This window comes from Centropristis striata, chromosome 20 (assembly GCF_030273125.1).
Source record: "Centropristis striata isolate RG_2023a ecotype Rhode Island chromosome 20, C.striata_1.0, whole genome shotgun sequence".
In the NCBI taxonomy this organism is placed as follows: Eukaryota; Metazoa; Chordata; class Actinopteri; order Perciformes; family Serranidae; genus Centropristis; species Centropristis striata.
The window spans coordinates 32,883,511-32,902,148 of NC_081536.1; the positions used below are offsets into that span (position 1 = coordinate 32,883,511).

Here is an 18,638-nt window from a genome sequence, read left to right on the forward strand (position 1 = left end):
CTGAGAGGATTCATTCATCAAAGACCTGCTGTCCCTCTAAACACCTGCTGTCCCCCTAAACACCTGCTGTCCCTCTAAACACCTCCTGTCCCTCTAAACCCTCCTGTCCCTCTAAAGACCTCCTGTCCCTCTAAACCCTCCTGTCCCTCTAAAGACCTCCTGTCCCTGTAAACCCTCCTGTCCCTCTAAACACCTGCTGTCCCTGTAAACCCTCCTGTCCCCCTATAGATCTCCTGTGTTTGTGTTGTGATGTATAAACACACTTACACTTCCTCAGACCTGATGTCATCCAGTGGACTCCAGCAGGCTCCGCCCTGAAAGGAGGACACCATTATTCTCTACATTTATTATTATATTACTGTCTGTCCTACCTGACAGTGTCCTCTCATTTGGAATGTACATATACTTAAAGATAAAAATGCATATTTGTGACCTGCTCCATCAATATGAGTCACATTGAGCCAGACTCTTAGTTTCATGTCAATACCAACATTATGTTTCTACGCCAAATATTCCATGAGATATGATCATCCAAAGTTCCACTGTTATCAAACGTTAGTTTAGAGAAAAAGGGCTTTAAAGAAAATGATACAGATTCCTCCATGTTTCACATTAAAACACATTTATTAACACTAGACTCCAAATGAACACAATATTTTTGGGTCAAAGGTCATACCCCACATCTGTATGTGTAGTCTACTCATACTGTCACACATACACATGCACGTGACCTCGTGCACGAGCACATACACAACACAGTACAGGCCTAGAAGCCCATGTAGATAAGTATCCAAAACATATGGAATACAACAATGATAAAATATGAACAAATATACTGTACATATGATGTAATACAGAATGTATGATGGGTATTTATACAATAATACTTTAAAAATATTAATGTAAAGTATATTTATAAAATATTAGATATCGAGCCACGTGCACACATGTACTTACACTTACTTACAAGTGAATATCCATACAAGTAAAAATATATATACAGACAATGGCCCTTCTAATATAATACAGAATATATTTTATATTATTTCATATTTATTTATTATTATTTCATAATTAAACTGTCATGCATCCAGGAAGTAGGCAGTCCTCTGATGTTGCTGCTTCTCACACTACATCCTCTCATAGAGTCGTATGGAGCTTCACAACATGGACCAAATGTTTCTCATCTACAAAATAAGATAGCATAAATGAAAAATGCAGTCATCACAAACCTTTTGGGCTGGCTAAATCACATTGAATCATTGTTGAATGAGGCCTGATCATTTCCGTATTATTGCTTGAATGTGATCATTCACTGATAGACAGACTGCAGCACAGGATTTAATACAGCCCCATATTCAGAAACATAACATATTCACCATACACTTTATGATTCACCATATCACATCTTCTAAACAATACTTTTACCATACTTCAGGCTGTTTATTTTGTTATAGCCTAAAGATCTCCTCACCTTTGTGTCTCACAGCAACCCTGTCTCCTACTAATGATGTTTGTATATTAGTGTTTAATACTTAGCCTCAGTTGTGTGGTGATAAGGTCATCACTGCCTGGATTATGTTCAGAAACACTTTTTGGAGTGAATGAAACACTGATTTTCCTCATTATGTTAATAAATGTAATTTATAGGAGACGGTAGACACCTGAGACACACACCTGACACGCCCACACCTGGGCTAACGTTACACACACTGAAGTTATCACACAGCATGATTAGCTGCTTTCTTAGCCTGCTCTAGTGATTTTATTAGCCCTTACTAACAGAGAAAAAGAGGATGGTGTAGATAAAGTAGAATCACTTACCATCAGTCGTCTCTTTAACTAGGTCGCGTCTTCTCACCGGCTCCACTTGTACTCCAGAGCAACAAGCTCTTTGACACTGTCCTCCTTTAGATAACTACAGTCAGAGACATTGTATGCTACCATCGGCTCATCCATCAGCGCAATATCTTCCTCCTCTTCTTCCTCCAACTCAATCTCTCCGTCATTATCTTGGCTAACGTTAGCCGGACCGTCCGCGTCCTAGTCGGAGGTCCCGCTGTCTCTCTCTCCTCTCTTCTCATCACCTACCGGTGCGGTGAAATAGTCCAGAATTAACTCTGTCCACTTATCATCACATGTAGCACCCCTGACTCTGATTAAATGGAAAAGTTTTGCAATGTTCTCCTCACATTAATCAGCTATTTCAGCCAGCGATCTTCACCACTATCTGAACCACGTCATCCAGCCTGTCTGTAAACAGCTGTGTGCCGCAAAAAAACTTTCTGACAACGTTACGTTTAAGAGCTTAAAAACTAGACTTATCATTTGAATTTCATATTAATGTTAACATTCTCTTAAAGCTGACACTTTGTTTGTTCAGAAACGCATAAAACCCCCAAACAGCCCAAAATCACTTTTTTCATGTTTAAACGTGTTTTTACAAGAACGGACGGCTGCGACTTCCAACTCATTTTGATGGAACGCGTCACATTTGGTATATTTTTTTTTTTAGTGATTATCTTTTTATTAGGAAATTTCACAACAGTTGACAAGTACAAATGGATTTACAGTTGTTATTATCAAAATTGTACAGAGCCAAGGGTTTTGTATCAATAGCTTCTTGCTCCAAATGTTCATTGTCCATTCCCTTTTAATAATATGAATATGTAAAGAAAAAACAAAGACATACAATTTAACTATTTACATCCAGAGGGGTATGGAGGCTAAAAGTAAATACATAACATTAATAAATAAATATAAATGTCTGTAGCAGTTGGGCATCATTCAGTTGTATTCATGTCACTGAGATACAGTGGGAGACCCAAAAAACAAAAAACAAAAAACGGAAATCAAATAAAAAGTTTCTTCAGCTTGTTACCATTACAAAATCCGGTTTTAAAGGTCTGATGAACTGCATCAATCTTTCCCAGTGTTTCATAAATATGTCTAACTTTAGGTTGAGAGAAAAAGTGATCTTTTCCATGGTATAAATACCTATTGTCACATCTATCCAATTATTAATTGTAGGTCCAGTCTGCAACATCCATCTTTTAGTTAGGGCCTTTTTTCCAGCTGCCAGTAAAGCACCCATTAAATATTTGTCAATAACATTCAGTTCTGGGGGGATATAACCTAAGTATATGATTTTGAAATCAAATGGTATATGTGTGTTAAAAACATCCTGTATTGCTTTATGTATATCTTTCCAGTAACTTTGTATGTTTGGACATTCCCAGAACACATGGTAATGACCTGCAGCCTGACATCCACAGTTCCACCAGCACTGGGAATTACCATTACTTTGGTGCACCTTCATGAGTGGAGTGATAAAATATCGAGTTACATTCTTACAGCAAAATTCCTTCCATGCATGGGATTTTGTAATTTTCCATTGAGATACACAGATGTCTTCCCATTCATTGTCCATTATTGTTAGGCCACCTTCCCGTTCCCATTTGTCCTCTATATATTTTGTTGAGGAAATTTCTAAATTTTGCAGACTCTTATGTAATCGGGAAATAACCCCTCTTTTAATGTTTGATTTATATGCATCAATAAATAGTTGGACAAAGGGCTTCCCGGCTTCTCTAGTATCCTTGTTTTTATCTTACAATTGTAGTAGTGCCGTAATTGAAGGTACCTGTGGAAATCTTGTTTTTCTAGCGAAAATTTTTCCATTAGAGTTTGAAAACTTACGATAGCCTCCTTCTGTGTAATGCTACATAGAGATGTAATGCCTTTTTTAATCCAAACCTTAAATCTATTATCAAGTTTATTCGGTGTGAAATCTAAGTCATATGCACACCACCTTAAAATTTTAATATCTTCATCAAATTTGTGTTTTCTAATTAGTCATCGCCAAACCTTGAGAGAGGATTTTACACACAGATTCTCTATTCTATCTATGCATTGTTGTAAGTTTTTGTCCGGTAATGCAGCTTGTATATGAAAATCAGGTATCACACTGCATTCAATATCTTTCCATTGTGCTTTGTAAGTGGGATTGCACCAGCAGAGTAACGCTCTCATCTGTGCTGAGATGTAATAATTCCTCAGAGACGGTAAACCCCAACCGCCTTTCTGTTTCAACAGTTGTAATGTTTTATATCGGATTCTGGGTTTTTTCCCTTGCCATATGAATCTTGATATTATTTTGTCCCATTCAGCAAATTGGTTTTGAGTAATCATGACTGGGAGCGTTTGAAATAGATATAGGAATCTTGGTAATATGTTGATTTTAATTGTTTCAATTCTCTAGCTAAGACTCAGAAAGGGTATGAGATTCCACCTTATAAGGTCCTCCTGCAATTTTGACAAATACATTTGGTATATATTGATCTGAAAAATTGTCATTATCTTGATTTTTTGGAAAAGGGGAGCAGAAGGATCTAGTCGTTTTGAAAATGTGGCAGTTCTAACAAATCTTTTATGAACAAGATAAATACTATGGAGGTTGGAGGCATATGTACTGGCCCAAACAATGTTGCAGTATATAAGATGTGGATGAATCAAGCTACAATATAAAGTCAGTAGACAATTCTGATTAACCAGGTCACAAATTTTCCTGATGACACCAAGCGATCTGGTAACTTTACCACATACCAAGTTGATGAGCTCTTTCCAGCTTAATCTCTCATCAACCAGTACTCCTAAACATTTTGTGGAAGTAACCTGGGAAATTTCTGTTCAATTGATTATAATTTTTGTTTCATCTTTGCAGTATTTCTTGTTTCTATTAGCAAATATAATAAAATTAGACTTTTTTATATTTAGAGATAATTTATTAGATTGAAACCATTTTGAAACTTGTTCCATGCCACTGTTAGCATCGGAGATACGGGAATTAAGATTTTTATTTGTTGAGAGATTTCTCAACAAATCTAAAAAGATACCAAGAGCAAATTCACTGTTATTCATAGCTGCATAAATTTTGTCAACAAGTTGTAATAAGGCCATGTATGCCGAGTGCTTCTTTCTAAACCCATATTGGTGTTCATAGAGGATATTTTGTGCATCTAAATGTTCTAATATTCGCTTGTAGACCAGTTTCTCTAAAACCTTTAAAAAAAACAGGGCAGAATTGATATTGGACGGTAGTTTGTGAAGCTACTAGGGTCCCCAGATTTAAAAAGAGGAATAATTTTAGGGACTTTCATACTTTTAGGAACAACTCCATTTTCCATAGACTTTCCAGAGATGTATGTGAGTGGTTGTACAATATGAAAACTAACCTCCTTAAGCAGTGATGCACTTATTTCATCATGACCTGCTGCAGAATTACTGAGATCAGCTATTATTTCCTGTATTTCAGTAGCACTTGGTGGATCAAATTGCAGACAGAGGGATAATGACCATGCAAGTAGTCAAGTGGACTTCCAGCTGTCTTCTTGATTCTACTAGAGAGAAACACCCACATTAAAAAAACAGTAGTTACAACTACAGGATATATCATACGGGTTGATTATTCTTCTCCCGTCACTCAAAAATTGTGATGGGAGTGCAGAAGATGCTTTCGTTTTATTTAATAATAGATTGATGTTTTTCCAAGTGGATCTAATATTACTAGCAGATTCCTTAAACTTCTGAGCGAAGTAATTTTTTTTTTTATAAACAAAGTAAGTGGGTGAATGTGTTTTTATATTTCTTGTAATTTGTAGAATTTAATAGGCATGGGTTTGATAAGAATTGTTTATATCATTTGGGGTTTTTTTGACAGAAGATTTTTTAAAGCCAGTGGTAAACCAAGGTTTGCCATAATTGGACTCTCTCTTTTCATCATATTGACCAGGGGTAAACATTCATGAAAGACTGAGTTAAATGAGTCCATAAAGATTTGATAGGCTATTTCTACATCAGATTCTTTAAGAACATTTTCCCAAGATATATCACCAATCAAAGATTTAAAACGATCCGTATTTTTCTTGTTGAACAGTCTGCATTTGTAATCATTAGATGTCTGTTTGTTTGCATTAGCAAATGTAAACTGAAATGTTGGTGAATGATCTGAAATATCTGCATATAGAACACCGCTTTGAGTTTTATGACCTAAAGAGTTTGTAAAAATGTTATCAATTAGAGTAGCAGAAGTACTTGTTACTCCGGTGGGCTTATAGATCAAAGGATACAGATAACTGGTATACATGGTATTCAAAAAATGTCCTGTTTGTGTGTGTTTCTCACTCATGAACAAATTGATATTATAGTCTCCAAGCAGATAACATAATTTTCCCTCCTTGTTTATCAGATCTAGTGTAATTGAAAGAGCCTCATAAAAGTTATCAATATCAGTATCAGGAGGACGATATATACAGCCAATTATCACATGTTTTCCACCAAAGTAGGAACAAGAGGAGATTTCCACAAAAACAGATTCTGCAATAACAGATTGAGATTGTAACATAAGATCTTCTCTATGGATAAATTGGATATCTTTATGCAGAAAGAGGGATACTCCCTATACTCATAGCTAGATTCCACATCTTTAGCCAACCAAGTTTCCGAAAGGCCAATAACAGAAAATTCATATTCCAAACTGGAAAAGTAATGAATTAAAAAATCATAGTTCTTAGGAAGGCTGTGTATATTGAGATGAAAGGAAGAAAATACATTTATACCTAATGTATTTACCTATACCTATTTCTAAATTTAAAACGTTTGAGTCAGGGTCATAATACCGCCATTATACCGCAAGTCATTTTCATTATTGATTTTAAATGGATTAAAGACTAAGTGACTAAGTGGGGTAATTGTGATTTTTTTATCCCAGACAAGAGGCTAATGCATTCATTATTGTTGACACTATGGAAGGGAAACAGCGTAATACATTCGTCACATGTCCAGTGTATCCAATTATTAGCATTTAACTTATTAGTGGGCGTACATTTTTGATGGAATAGACGTTGGCAAAGTCCATAAGTGAAGTCCAAGAATTTCAAACATCTCTGACATGTTTGACAGATCTTTTTAACGTCATGAGATGTTATCAAATACTAATATGAATGAGATACAATGGGAGGGATGATCCGATTCATGAGTTATACAGATCTGTTATTTTTCATGGACTGCTTGTGAGCGGGGGGATAGACAATCAGCTTGTCATGCCGCAAGTAGGCAATGTCCCCACGAGCACGAGCATCGTTCATGGCTGGCAAGAGTTCCTTGGGTTTTTGCCTTACAGCTTCAGTGTAATCCTCATAAATGTATATATTAGATCCCTTGAGATTTTTTGTTTGTCCTTGAATTTGAGAAGTTTTACAATGATAGAGAATGTCATCTCTGTCTGTCCTACCTGACAGTGTCCCCTCTGTCTGTCCTACATTGACAGTGTCCCCTCTGTCTGTCCTACCTGAGAGTGTCCAGTCTGCAGCGTGGATCCTCCAGCAGCTTCCGTCCTGAGTCTCCTGGGTGGTTGTAGCTCAGGTCCAGGACTCTCAGGTGGGAGGGGTTGGATCTCAGAGCTAAGGCCAGAGAAGAACAGCCGTCCTCTGAGACCAGACAGCCGGACAGACTGAACACACAGAACAACATCAAGTCACATAATCTGAGGTTACATTATATGTTTTAATGTGAATCATGATTTAAATGGTCATCAGTTGAACATGCTGACCTGAGAGTTCCCAGTTTACAATGTGGACTCTCCAGTCCAGGACACAGCCGCTCCACTCCTGAATCCTGCAGGTTGTTGTTACTCAGGTCCAGCTCTCTCAGGCTGGAGGATTGGGAGCTGAGGACTGAGGACAGACCTCCACAGCTTCTCTCTGACAGGTTACATACACTCAGTCTGGAAAGACATCAACCAACAAGAAGAGAAACATCAGTATGTTAAATGTAAAGATATTATCTGTGTAACATGTGTGCAGTGGACCCAAATGCAGCACAAAAGGTCCAGAAGCAAACTTTTGAGCCTTTTAACAAAGCCTATGTTAGAAAACTGAAAATATTCATTTGTAAATTTTCAGCTGCCCAATTTAAATTAAAAGACACATTAAAAAAAAAACTTTGCTGTGTGGGTGCATCAAGGATGGTATTTACAGGTGGTCTGCTTTGTGACAAACTAATGATCTGACCTTAGAGTTACCAGTTTACAATGTGGACTCTCCAGTCCAGGACACAGCTGCTCCAGTCTTGAATCCTGCAGGTTGTTGTTACTCAGATCCAGCTCTCTCAGACTGGAGGACTGGGAGCTGAGGACTGAGGACAGAGCTCCACAGCTTCTCTCTGACAGGTTACAGCCACTCAGTCTGGAGAGACATCAACCAACAAGAAGAGAAACATCAGTATGTTAAATGTAAATACGTTACCCAAATGCAGCACAAAAGGTCCAGAAGCAAACTTTTGAGGCTTTTTAAAAGTTTGATTTCAGTCTCAGACAAGACTGAATATCTTGAGGGACAGACAAGACGGCATAATATTGTTGTGGATGGCATCAAAGAGTCTGTGAAAGAAAAGGTGAAAAAGTGAGAAAACTATTTGGTGAAAAATGACAACTGGATCACTTGAAAATAGAGCTGGACTGGGCTCATAGAACTGGGAAGCCGGGAACACCATCAGAAAAGCCCAGACCCATTGTGGTCAGATTCCTGCGGCTGAAGGACAAACTTGCTGTTCTGGATAAAGCTAAAAACCTGAAGGGCTCCGGCATCTTCATCAATGAGGATTTTCCTGAAACCGTCCGACAGAGAACGAAAGATCTACTCCCTGCAATGAAGGCAGCTCAAGAGAGAGGTGACATTGCATATTTGAGAGATGACAAACTTATTGTCCATCCACCTACTCACAACCCTCCACAACAAAGGAGGGCAAACACCTAGTGGTGCCCACCATGTCTCATTTATACACTACTCTGATTTTTTAATGGCATATCCACAGTACATTACATTACACTGTATGGACGACTGCAACACATCTGATCCTGATGACCATATTTTTAAGCCTTTTGATTCCTCTGCAATTGACTCTTACAATTTTGATGTTGACCCTGATATACATTTTTTTCGTCATTAGATGTCACTAACCTATGCAGATTTTATGATGAAACTCAGTTTAATGACTTATTTCTTTCTATGCCTTCTAATATATTTTCAAGTCTTCCTTGCAACTATGACAAATTTATTCATTATTTATCCTTACTCAAACATAATTTCTCTGTTATTGCTTTATCTGAAACATGGCTTACAGAAGATTCTAGAGAAATATTTAAATTACCAAATTACAATTCAGTTCACTACGTAAGAGAGAATAGATCTGGAGGTGGGGTATCTCTGTTTTTTCTTGGTGACTATGAATTTAAAGTTAGGGATGATCTTTCCCTGAAGTCACCGAGGGCTGAGGTGAAATCTGTTTTTGTAGAGCTCTCTGGTGTCTTTGGTGGAAAAAATGTTTTAGTTGGTGTTATTTATCGCCCACCTGACTCTACTGTCAAAGATTTTAATGAAATTTTGTCCTGTTCTCTTGATTTGATAAACAAGGAGGAAAAACTTTGTTATATTTTAGGAGATTTCAATATAAACCTCTTTAAAAATAATTTAGATACATTAACCACAGATTTTCTCAATATTCTTTATTCTAGTCACTTTTTCCCTCTTATTCATAAATCTACAAGAGTAAAGGAAAATTCAGCAACTTTGATTGATAATATCCTAACAAACAACTTAAGTGAAGGAATGAAATCTGGGGTTTTGTATTTAGATTTGTCAGATAATTTCCCTATATTCCAGTACTCTTTAATCAAGTCTAATAAAACTAAACAAAATAAGAAAAAGTTGTACAAAAGAATTATGAGCAAGTCATATATTTCTAAATTTAAAGATATGCTTGCCGGTCTTTTCATGGATGATGTATATAAAGAAAAAAATGCTCATTTTGCATATCAACATTTTAGGAAAGTTATTAGCTTTAGTTTCAATGAATGTTTTCCAATAGGCAGCTCTACTAGGAAACACAGTCAGGACTTTAGTAAGCCGGTTTACAGTTGATTTGCTGAAACTGCTGACGAAAAAGAATAAACTGTACAGAAAATATGAATCAAATCCTACACCCCTTACTCATGGTGTTCATAAATCTTGCAGAAATAAATATACTCACTCCATTAGATCTGCAAAAAAGAAATATTTTTGTGAAAAATTTAAGAGGTGTTCAAATGATACTAAAACCACATGGAAAGTTATAAATCAGTTGCTGCATAGAGAAAAAAAGACCTACCCAGAGTTACCTTCAATCTTTTTAGATGGTGACAATTCTTTTAACAATTAATTTGATATAGCTCAAAAATTCAATGATTTTTTTGTTAACATTGGATCTGAATTAGCTTGTAAAGTTCCTGCTAGCAGTGGTAATCCACTGGATTTCATTACAGGAAACTATCCTTCTATTTCTTCCTTTAAGCCTCCTGATGTTCAAGAAATAAGTGACATTATTGATGAACTAAAAACATCATCAGCTGGCCATGATGACATTTCTGCATCCCTTGTTAAACAGGTCAAGCCGTCAGTTTTGCAGCCACTGGCTTACATTTTTTCTCTGTCTATGTCAACAGGCGTTATACCAGAGGATTTAAAAATTGCCAAAGTTATTCCTCTGTTTAAAGCGGACAATCCATGTTGTTTTAATAATTATAGACCCATTTCTATTTTGCCATGTTTTTCAAAAATATTAGAAAAAATCATATACAGAAGGATCCTTTCTCATATAGATTCTTATTCAATTCTTTACGAACATCAGTATGGTTTCCGGAAAAATCATTCCACTTATATGGCTTTGCTGCATTTGATTGACAAAGTTACCGCTGCATTAGAAAATAATGAATTTATCTGTAGTATATTCATTGACTTGTCAAAAGCTTTTGATACAGTCAACCATTATAGTTTATTGAAAAAACTGCTTAGATATGGTTTTCATGATGTTACATTTGAATGGTTAAAAAACTATGTCTCAAACAGAACCAGTTTGTTTGTATTAATGGATGATACTCCAAAAAAGCTACATTACTTTGTGGGGTCCCACAGGGATCCATTCTTGGAACATTATTATTTCTTATTTATATTAATGATTTATCAAATGTCTCAAATATTCTTTATCCAATAATGTTTGCAGATGATACAACTCTAGTTCATTCTCACTCAAATTTTAGTTCTCTGATTAAAAATGTTAATGTTTGTTTAACTTCATATACTACATGGTTCAAATTAAATATATTATCTCTGAATATAAAAAAATCTAACTATATAATATTTTGTGGCAAAAAATCATACTCTAGAGACTCTTGTAAAGTCATAATTCAGTCTGTTGAGATGCCTCAAGTGTCAACAGCAAGATTCCTGGGAATCTTTGTTGATGAGAGCTTGAGTTGGAAAGCACAAATACACTGGGTTAGCAAAAAAAATAAGCAAATCTATTGGTATAATTAAGAGGATTAGTAATTTGGTAACTACAAACTGTCTTCATATACTTTATTATAGCTTAATTTATCCATATCTTTCATATTGTAATATAGTTTGGGCAAGCACCTTTCCTACTACACTCCATAGAATTTTGGTTCTTCAGAAACGTTTTGTTAGGATGGCAACCCGATCTGAGTCACATGCCTCATCTGTAGCCCTCTTTCAGAAACTCCAGATACTTACTGTTCATGACATCAATATTTCTCAAATATGTGTTTTTATTTTTGAGGTAAACTCAGATCATGAAAACTTTCCAAAGCACTTTAAGACTTATTTTAAATTTAATTCTCAGATTCACTCTTATTCAACGCGTCAATCTTTAGATCTTCATCCTCCACGATTTCTGACATGCAGAGGTCAATTTATTGTTCAATTTAGGGACCAAATTGTGGAATAAATACCTTTTCCCATCCGGCAAGGGACTCCGTCTCTGTAAAATGCTTCAAAAGATGTCTGAAATCTCATTTAACTGCTGTTTTGAAATTCTAGATCACACACAAATACACTTTTTTAACCTGTTCATTTTTGTTTTTAATTGTTTTTGTTAGTGTCATTATAACTTGTTGATGTTATACATTTGTTTTTTCTATTATTAGTTTGTTGCTTTCAAATGAAATTTTAGGTGGAGGCTTTAAATAAGCCCATCTGGGTTTTCTGCCTCTCCCTGCACTTTACATTATATGTTATCTTTGTCATTTTATGTCATTCTAACTGTGCAAATAAAATAAAATAAATAAATAAATAAATTTCAGTCAAAACTGGCTCCGACCTCATCACTCCTCCAGGCAGTTACATGATGTATTGAGCAGCCCCCCAGGATCCTGCTATCAATTAATTGATATTGATATATCGATATTGTTAAGTGATTACAATACCACAGTATATTCGTGGTTGTAAATATACATGCTGCACTTTTTTGTTACTTTGTTACATGTTGAGCCAAAAAGGCATTGTCAAGTATTTCACACTTTATTTCAACATGCGGTTCACATGATGTTCTTGAACTGATTCTTCACATGAATCCAGTTAAATCTTTTCCTTGACAAAAACGGAGTTGACATTTTTATAATTGCACTGAAGGTTTATTTCATTGTCATAGAAAATAGAAAGAAAAACAGGAAAACTTGAATTTATTTTGTTCCTGCATTGAAAACTTGAATAAATGGGTTGAATTTTCCAATAACTGTATCTGCCTTCCTTTGGTCTGTTGGGAATATTAAGGTTTTGGCAAAGAAACTAGTCTCAAAATCTACCGTGTATTTTTTAAAAGTCCACTGTAGAATTTGAGATTTTTTACCATGGAATTACCATGGGGGGCATGACTGAGGAGTGATGATAGTATATCCCCCCGTTGGAGCCTACAGGTGGATGCTGGGTAGTGGGGGGGCTGAGAAAGCAAGCAGCAATACAGATGCAGCAGCAGCAGCAGCATTGGCAGACAGAGGGAGAGCTGAGGATTACTCTCATCCTAAATAGACCGCCAGATTGGATAGAGGGTGTGTTTTGGTGGAGGATGGAGTAGGGGAATCCTCCAAAACCAGAGCTGCAGTTTCAGACCCCTCATTCTTTAGCGACAGCGTAGTTTGGAGGATGAACAAGTGCATTTCTTCAGAAAATATGGCTGAAATTCAAACGGTGAATCAAGGGGAATTGAGGTGTATTATTGAATGCTAAAAAAAATGATAGTATCTTAAATTGCACAATAAAATTAATGTTAGATATGCGAAAGTAAACCTTTAAAAATAAATAAATAAATAAATAAATAAAAGATTATAACTTTTACTTTAAATGTTTTTTGTTTTTTTGGTAACCTATTTTATTAAGTGGACTGAGTCATATTGGTCCGGATATATTTCAGTCCTTTTTTTTATTTTGAAGGGCAGACGTCTGGAAGTGTGTTGATGAACTGTCGACGGCAGAATAAAGTGTATTTTGGCCGCACATTCACCTCCATTTTGTTACTTTATATTCTCTATAAGTAAAGGCATAACGCTCGGTTAAATTTTTTAAAAGAAGTCTCTAAAAGAGGAAACGATAGATTGGTGACATGGAGATGACGTGGTGGTGATCGTGGTTATTAATAAATGTCTTATTGTCTGAAAGAAACATCTGGTGTCTTCCCTTTCTCCAGCTGTTCAAATATCTATTTGAGATCTCTCAAACCAAAGGCCATAGCATATTATTTCATATTTATTTTACCTGAATAAGTTATCATGCTAATAATAAACAATAATAAATGGAACTACAAACTAACTAATACTAACATAAAGAAAACGATACATCACTGCATTTCCTCTGTTAATACTTGTAGATATAACCGTATATCAACACAATGTATCCATATTTATATCCATATATTATTGTTATTGTTATTATATTATATTATATTATAGTATAGAATAGTAGGGTGCGCTGTCACGAAAGAATGAGGGTCCTGAAACTGCAGCTCTCCGGCTGTGCAGGATTCCCGTATTGGGAGGATGTATGAGGAGTGGGGCATGTCATGTGTATGGCAGCACAGCTCAAGTTGTCTGCCTGAACTAGCTTGCAAGCGTCACTCCATTTAAAAAAAAATTTAAAAATACTTTGCTGTGTGGGTGCATCCAAACTGGTATTTAAAGATTGTCTACTTTGTGACAAACTAATGATCTGACCTGAGAGTTCCCAGTTTACAATGTGGACTGTTGAGTCCAGCAGACAGCCGCTCCACTCCTGAATCCTGCAGGTTGTTGCTACTCAGGTCCAGCTCTCTCAGACTGGAGGACTGGGAGCTGAGGACTGAGGACAGAGCTTCACAGCTTCTCTCTGACAGGTTACAGCCACTCAGCCTGGAGACACAATAACAAAGGAAAATCAAGGAGTAAGTTAACAAGAGAGAGCAAAGTGTTTAAGTTATGATATCAGAATCCAAAGATCTCTTTACTCACAGAGCTTTGTTGGAGGCTTTGACCACTGGAAGCAGCCTCAGAAGAGCCTCCTCTGAAGCAGAGTATTTCTTCAGGTCAAACACGTCCAGATCTGTTTCTGATGACAGTAAGATGAAGACCAGAGCTGACCACTGAGCAGGAGACAGCTTATCTGTGGAGAGACGTCCATTTCTCAGGGACCGTTGGATCTCCTCCACTAGAGAACGATCATTCAGTTCATTCAGACAGTGGAACAGGTTGATGCTTCTCTCTGCAGAGAGCTCTTTGTTGATCTTCTCCTTGATGTACTGGACTGTTTCCTGATTGGTCTGTGAGCTACTTCCTGTCTGTGTCAGCAGACCTCTGAGGAGAATCTGATTGGTCTCCAGAGAAAGACCGAGGAGAAAGCGGAGGAACAAGTCCAGGTGTCCATTTGGACTCTGTAAGGCCTTGTCCACAGCACTCTGGTAGAGACGCGTCTCTGTTGGTTCCTCTGACATCAGATTGAGTCCAGAGTTGATGAAGGTCAGATGGACATGAAGAGCAGCCAGAAACTCATGAACACTCAGATGGACGAAGCAGAACACCCTGTCCTGGTACAGTCCACTCTCCTCTCTAAAGACCTGTGTGAACACTCCTGAGTACACTGAGGCTGCTCTGATATCGAAGCCACACTCTGTCAGGTCTGAGTCATAGAAGATCAGGTGTCCTTTCTGCAGCTGATCAAAAGCCAGTTTTCCCAGAGACTCAATCATCTTCCTGCTCTCTGGACTCCAGTGTGGATCTATCTCAGCTCCTCCATCGTACTTGATGTTCTTCACTTTGGACTGAACCACCAGGAAGTGGATGTACATCTCAGTCAGGGTCTTGGGCAGCTCTCCTCCTTCTCTGGTATTCATCAGATCCAGAACTGTAGCAGAGATCCAGCAGAAGACTGGGATGTGGCACATGATGTGGAGGCTTCGTGATGTCTTGATGTGGGAGATGATTCTGCCGGCCTGCTTCTTATCTCTGAATCTCTTCCTGAAGTACTTCTCCTTCTGTGGGTCAGTGAACCCTCTGACCTCTGTCACCATGTCAACACAGCCAGGAGGGATCTGATTGGCTGCTGCAGGTCGTGTGGTTATCCAGAGGCGAGCAAAGGGAAGCAGATTCCCCTCAATGAGGTTTGTCAGCAGCACATCCACTGAGGTGGACTCTGTGACATCAGTCAGGATTTTAGTTTTGTTGAAGTCCAGAGGAAGTCGACACTCATCCAGACCATCAAAGATGAACACAACGTGGAACTCTTTAAACCTCCAGATTCCTGCTTCTTTGGTTTCAGGAAAGAAGTTATCAACAAGTTCCACCAAGCTGAACTTTTTCTCTTTCAGCACATTCAGCTCTCTGAAAGTGAATGGAAACGTGAAGTGGATGTCCTTGTTGGTTTTGTCTTCAGCCCAGTCCAGAGTGAACTTCTGTGTTAAGACTGTTTTCCCAATGCCAGCCACTCCCTTTGTCAGCACTGTTCTGATTGGTTTATCTGTTCCAGGTGAGGCTTTAAAGAAGTCTTCTTGTCTGATTGTTGTTTCTGGTCTGTCTGGTTTCCTGGATGCTGTTTCAATCTGTCTGACCTCATGTTCCTCATTGACCTCTGCAGTCCCTCCCTCTGTGATGTAGAGCTCTGTGTAGATCTGATTCAGAAGGGTTGGGTTTCCTGCTTTAGAGATCCCCTCAAACACACACTGGAACTTCTTCTGCAGGTTGGACTTCAGTCTTTTCTGACAAACCCCCGAATTACTTCCTGAATGAACAAACAACAAAGATCAATAAGTCAAAGAAAATATTCTTGGCTCCATGCTGTGTGTGGTCTGTGGGTTGGAGGCCCCCTGACAGTCTGAGGTCCTGGGAGACGGGCCCCACTGATCCAGTCTAGAATTTACTCATGGACACAAAGTGCAGAGCTGCATTTCAAACTAATCTTCAGCTTCCTAGCTTTCTGTTTCACTTCTATGTGGCATCTACAGTTGAGGGGCTATCTCCCCCTACAGACCTCATCCCCTCCTAAAAAAAACACAACAATGGGTCTGTGGTAGGGAGGGGGCAAGTGGTAGAAGTTAAACATTATAGAAATCATCTTACTGCTCTGCAGACAGTCAGCCAGCTCCTCCTGCTTCATTCTCCTCAGGAAGTGCTTTGTGATTATCTGAAACATCTCTCTGCTGCTCCTCATCTGCTCTTCATCCTCCTCATCCTTCCTCTGACTCTCTAAAGATTCTGGGTCGTCAGAACTCAGAAGTTTCTGGATCTCCTTCAGCTCGTTCTTCACAAAAAGAATGATGTTTTCCTGCAGAAGCTGGAACAGAATAATATAGGAATCAAACTAAATCATTGAAACAAACACCAGATTCATGTTGGACAAACTGACAATCCACTGGTCTAAACAGTGCAGCATGGAGAGGATTGTGAACAGAATAGATGTTAAAGTAGTTCTTCAATATACAGACCATAAATATGGAGTCCAGGTGTGTCTGATGCTGCTGGGCAGACTGACCTCTGGGAACCTCTGAGCTCTCCTGGTCCACTCTGCAGAGGAATCATCAACAATTGGCTCATAATAAGTTGACACCATAGTATGTTTACAGTTTATGATCTTCAACAGTTAAAGATTTTGTGTCACGACTGATAATGATGAAAACCAGAAGAAAACACCGAATATTAAAGTGAACACAGTGATGAATGGGTGTTTTGTAACATCATGCCAACTTCCTGTTTTCAGTAGGTGAAGCTATCACTATGTCTAAATATGTGTAAAAGTCTCCAGGCCTGGGCTCCAGCATGTCAAATTTGGGGCAGATTGGACTTTAACAGATGTAAATTATGAAAGCTTCCTGTGTCATTAAGAAACATGCAAATTGCAGGCATCTTCACGGCAACACCTTTCCACAAAAACTCAAAATATTTGCAATTTAGCATCTCAGAGGTCTAAAATAGAGCTGACATGCAACACAAAGCCCAATTACAACATCAAACTGAAATATATACTAATTTGGACAAAGGTAAAAAAGTCCAAAAGTCCTTCAACATTCATTCATTATCCTTAACTGCTTATCTGAACTCAGGTCATGGGGGGCTGGAGCCGATCCCAGCTGACATTGGGCGAGAGGCGAGGTCCACCTGGACAGGTCTCCAGACTATCACAGGGCTGACACATAGAGACAGACGACCATTCATGCTCTCAGTCATACTCAATTTAGAGTCACCAATTAAAACAAAGCTGCATGTTTTTGGACTCTGTGAGGAAGCTGGAGGACCCAGAAAGAACCCACTCTGATACGGGGTCCTTAAACATGCGAGTTCCAGCTAGTTCACAGACCCCACACCTAAATAGATTCTGTATCTCGTGACTGATGATCAGAACACTAAAGAAATCTGTATAAATCATCAATTTTAAGTACTTACACTGGGTCATGGGGAGGACGTCCATCTTTGAAGTTAAGCCCACTATCCATAGACCGGTCGCTCTTCATGGACACACAGCTGGGTACAGGGGACTTTTCTCTCTGCTGCTGGACACTGAAAGAAACCCTGAAGTTTACTGAGCAGCGATATTTCTATTTTGGTTTTTACTGATTTTATTGGACGGAAAAAGTAACTTTATTTCCATCTATGCCTGTATAATCCAAGATGGCAGCAGTACGTCTCTACATGTCCGTGTTGATGTGACTGTTCTTGTGTATTTTGAATGAATGTTGTGTTTTTCTCTAAAAATACTCGTCAACTTTTGTGAGTTGTTCAGCCACAATTCCAGCTTGTTTTCGGGTTTTACTTTGACATTTTTATACGGTTTTGGATTCGTAAACCCAACGGAGATAACTCAGCCTCACTCCTGCCTGATAGAGGCTCGCAGTTTTTACACACTGGGAAATTGCTGATCCCAGAAGTGACGCCCCGTATCCAAACAAATTCTTTTGACTAAATAAACAGGCCTACCTCACCACATCGTGCATTTAGTCTGCCTGTGAAGAGCGGCTTACTTTGTCGCCGGCGTCTGGAGGATCAATTCCATTTGTTTGAACCCGGAGCTTCACCTGCTGGAGGACACCGGTCGACATGCCTCCTGATCGTGATGTGCCTGAACTCCTCCAGCATTAAGGAAAGTGCTTCTTCCTTCGTTCTAACAACTTTTAAAAGGTTGTCCATCTTGATTCAGACCACGTTTGGTCCTGATTTTAATTCATTTTATCCACAGCGTTGCTTCTCTGGGCTTGATTTCCTGTTTATGTCAGACGTCACACAATGATATCATCTG

The 18,638-nt window shown here is 38.2% G+C and overlaps 1 protein-coding gene across 3 annotated transcripts in view; it reads right to left on the minus strand.

The window, feature by feature from the left end:
- LOC131958741 (NLR family CARD domain-containing protein 3-like) overlaps positions 1-18,638 on the minus strand; it is a 30,281-nt gene that overhangs the window by 3,263 nt on the left and 8,380 nt on the right. For 2 of the 3 annotated variants that reach the window (XM_059323936.1, XM_059323935.1), the window contains 9 exons: positions 17,789-17,902; positions 16,834-16,912; positions 16,469-16,682; positions 14,369-16,130; positions 14,096-14,269; positions 8,070-8,243; positions 7,610-7,783; positions 7,349-7,510; positions 268-314 (listed from right to left, as the gene is read on the minus strand). In XM_059323936.1, the coding sequence (XP_059179919.1) occupies positions 268-314; positions 7,349-7,510; positions 7,610-7,783; positions 8,070-8,243; positions 14,096-14,269; positions 14,369-16,130; positions 16,469-16,682; positions 16,834-16,912; positions 17,789-17,902 (2,900 nt within the window). The remainder of the gene's footprint in view (positions 1-267; positions 315-7,348; positions 7,511-7,609; positions 7,784-8,069; positions 8,244-14,095; positions 14,270-14,368; positions 16,131-16,468; positions 16,683-16,833; positions 16,913-17,788; positions 17,903-18,638) is intronic. The other variant, XM_059323937.1, reaches the window with a different exon arrangement.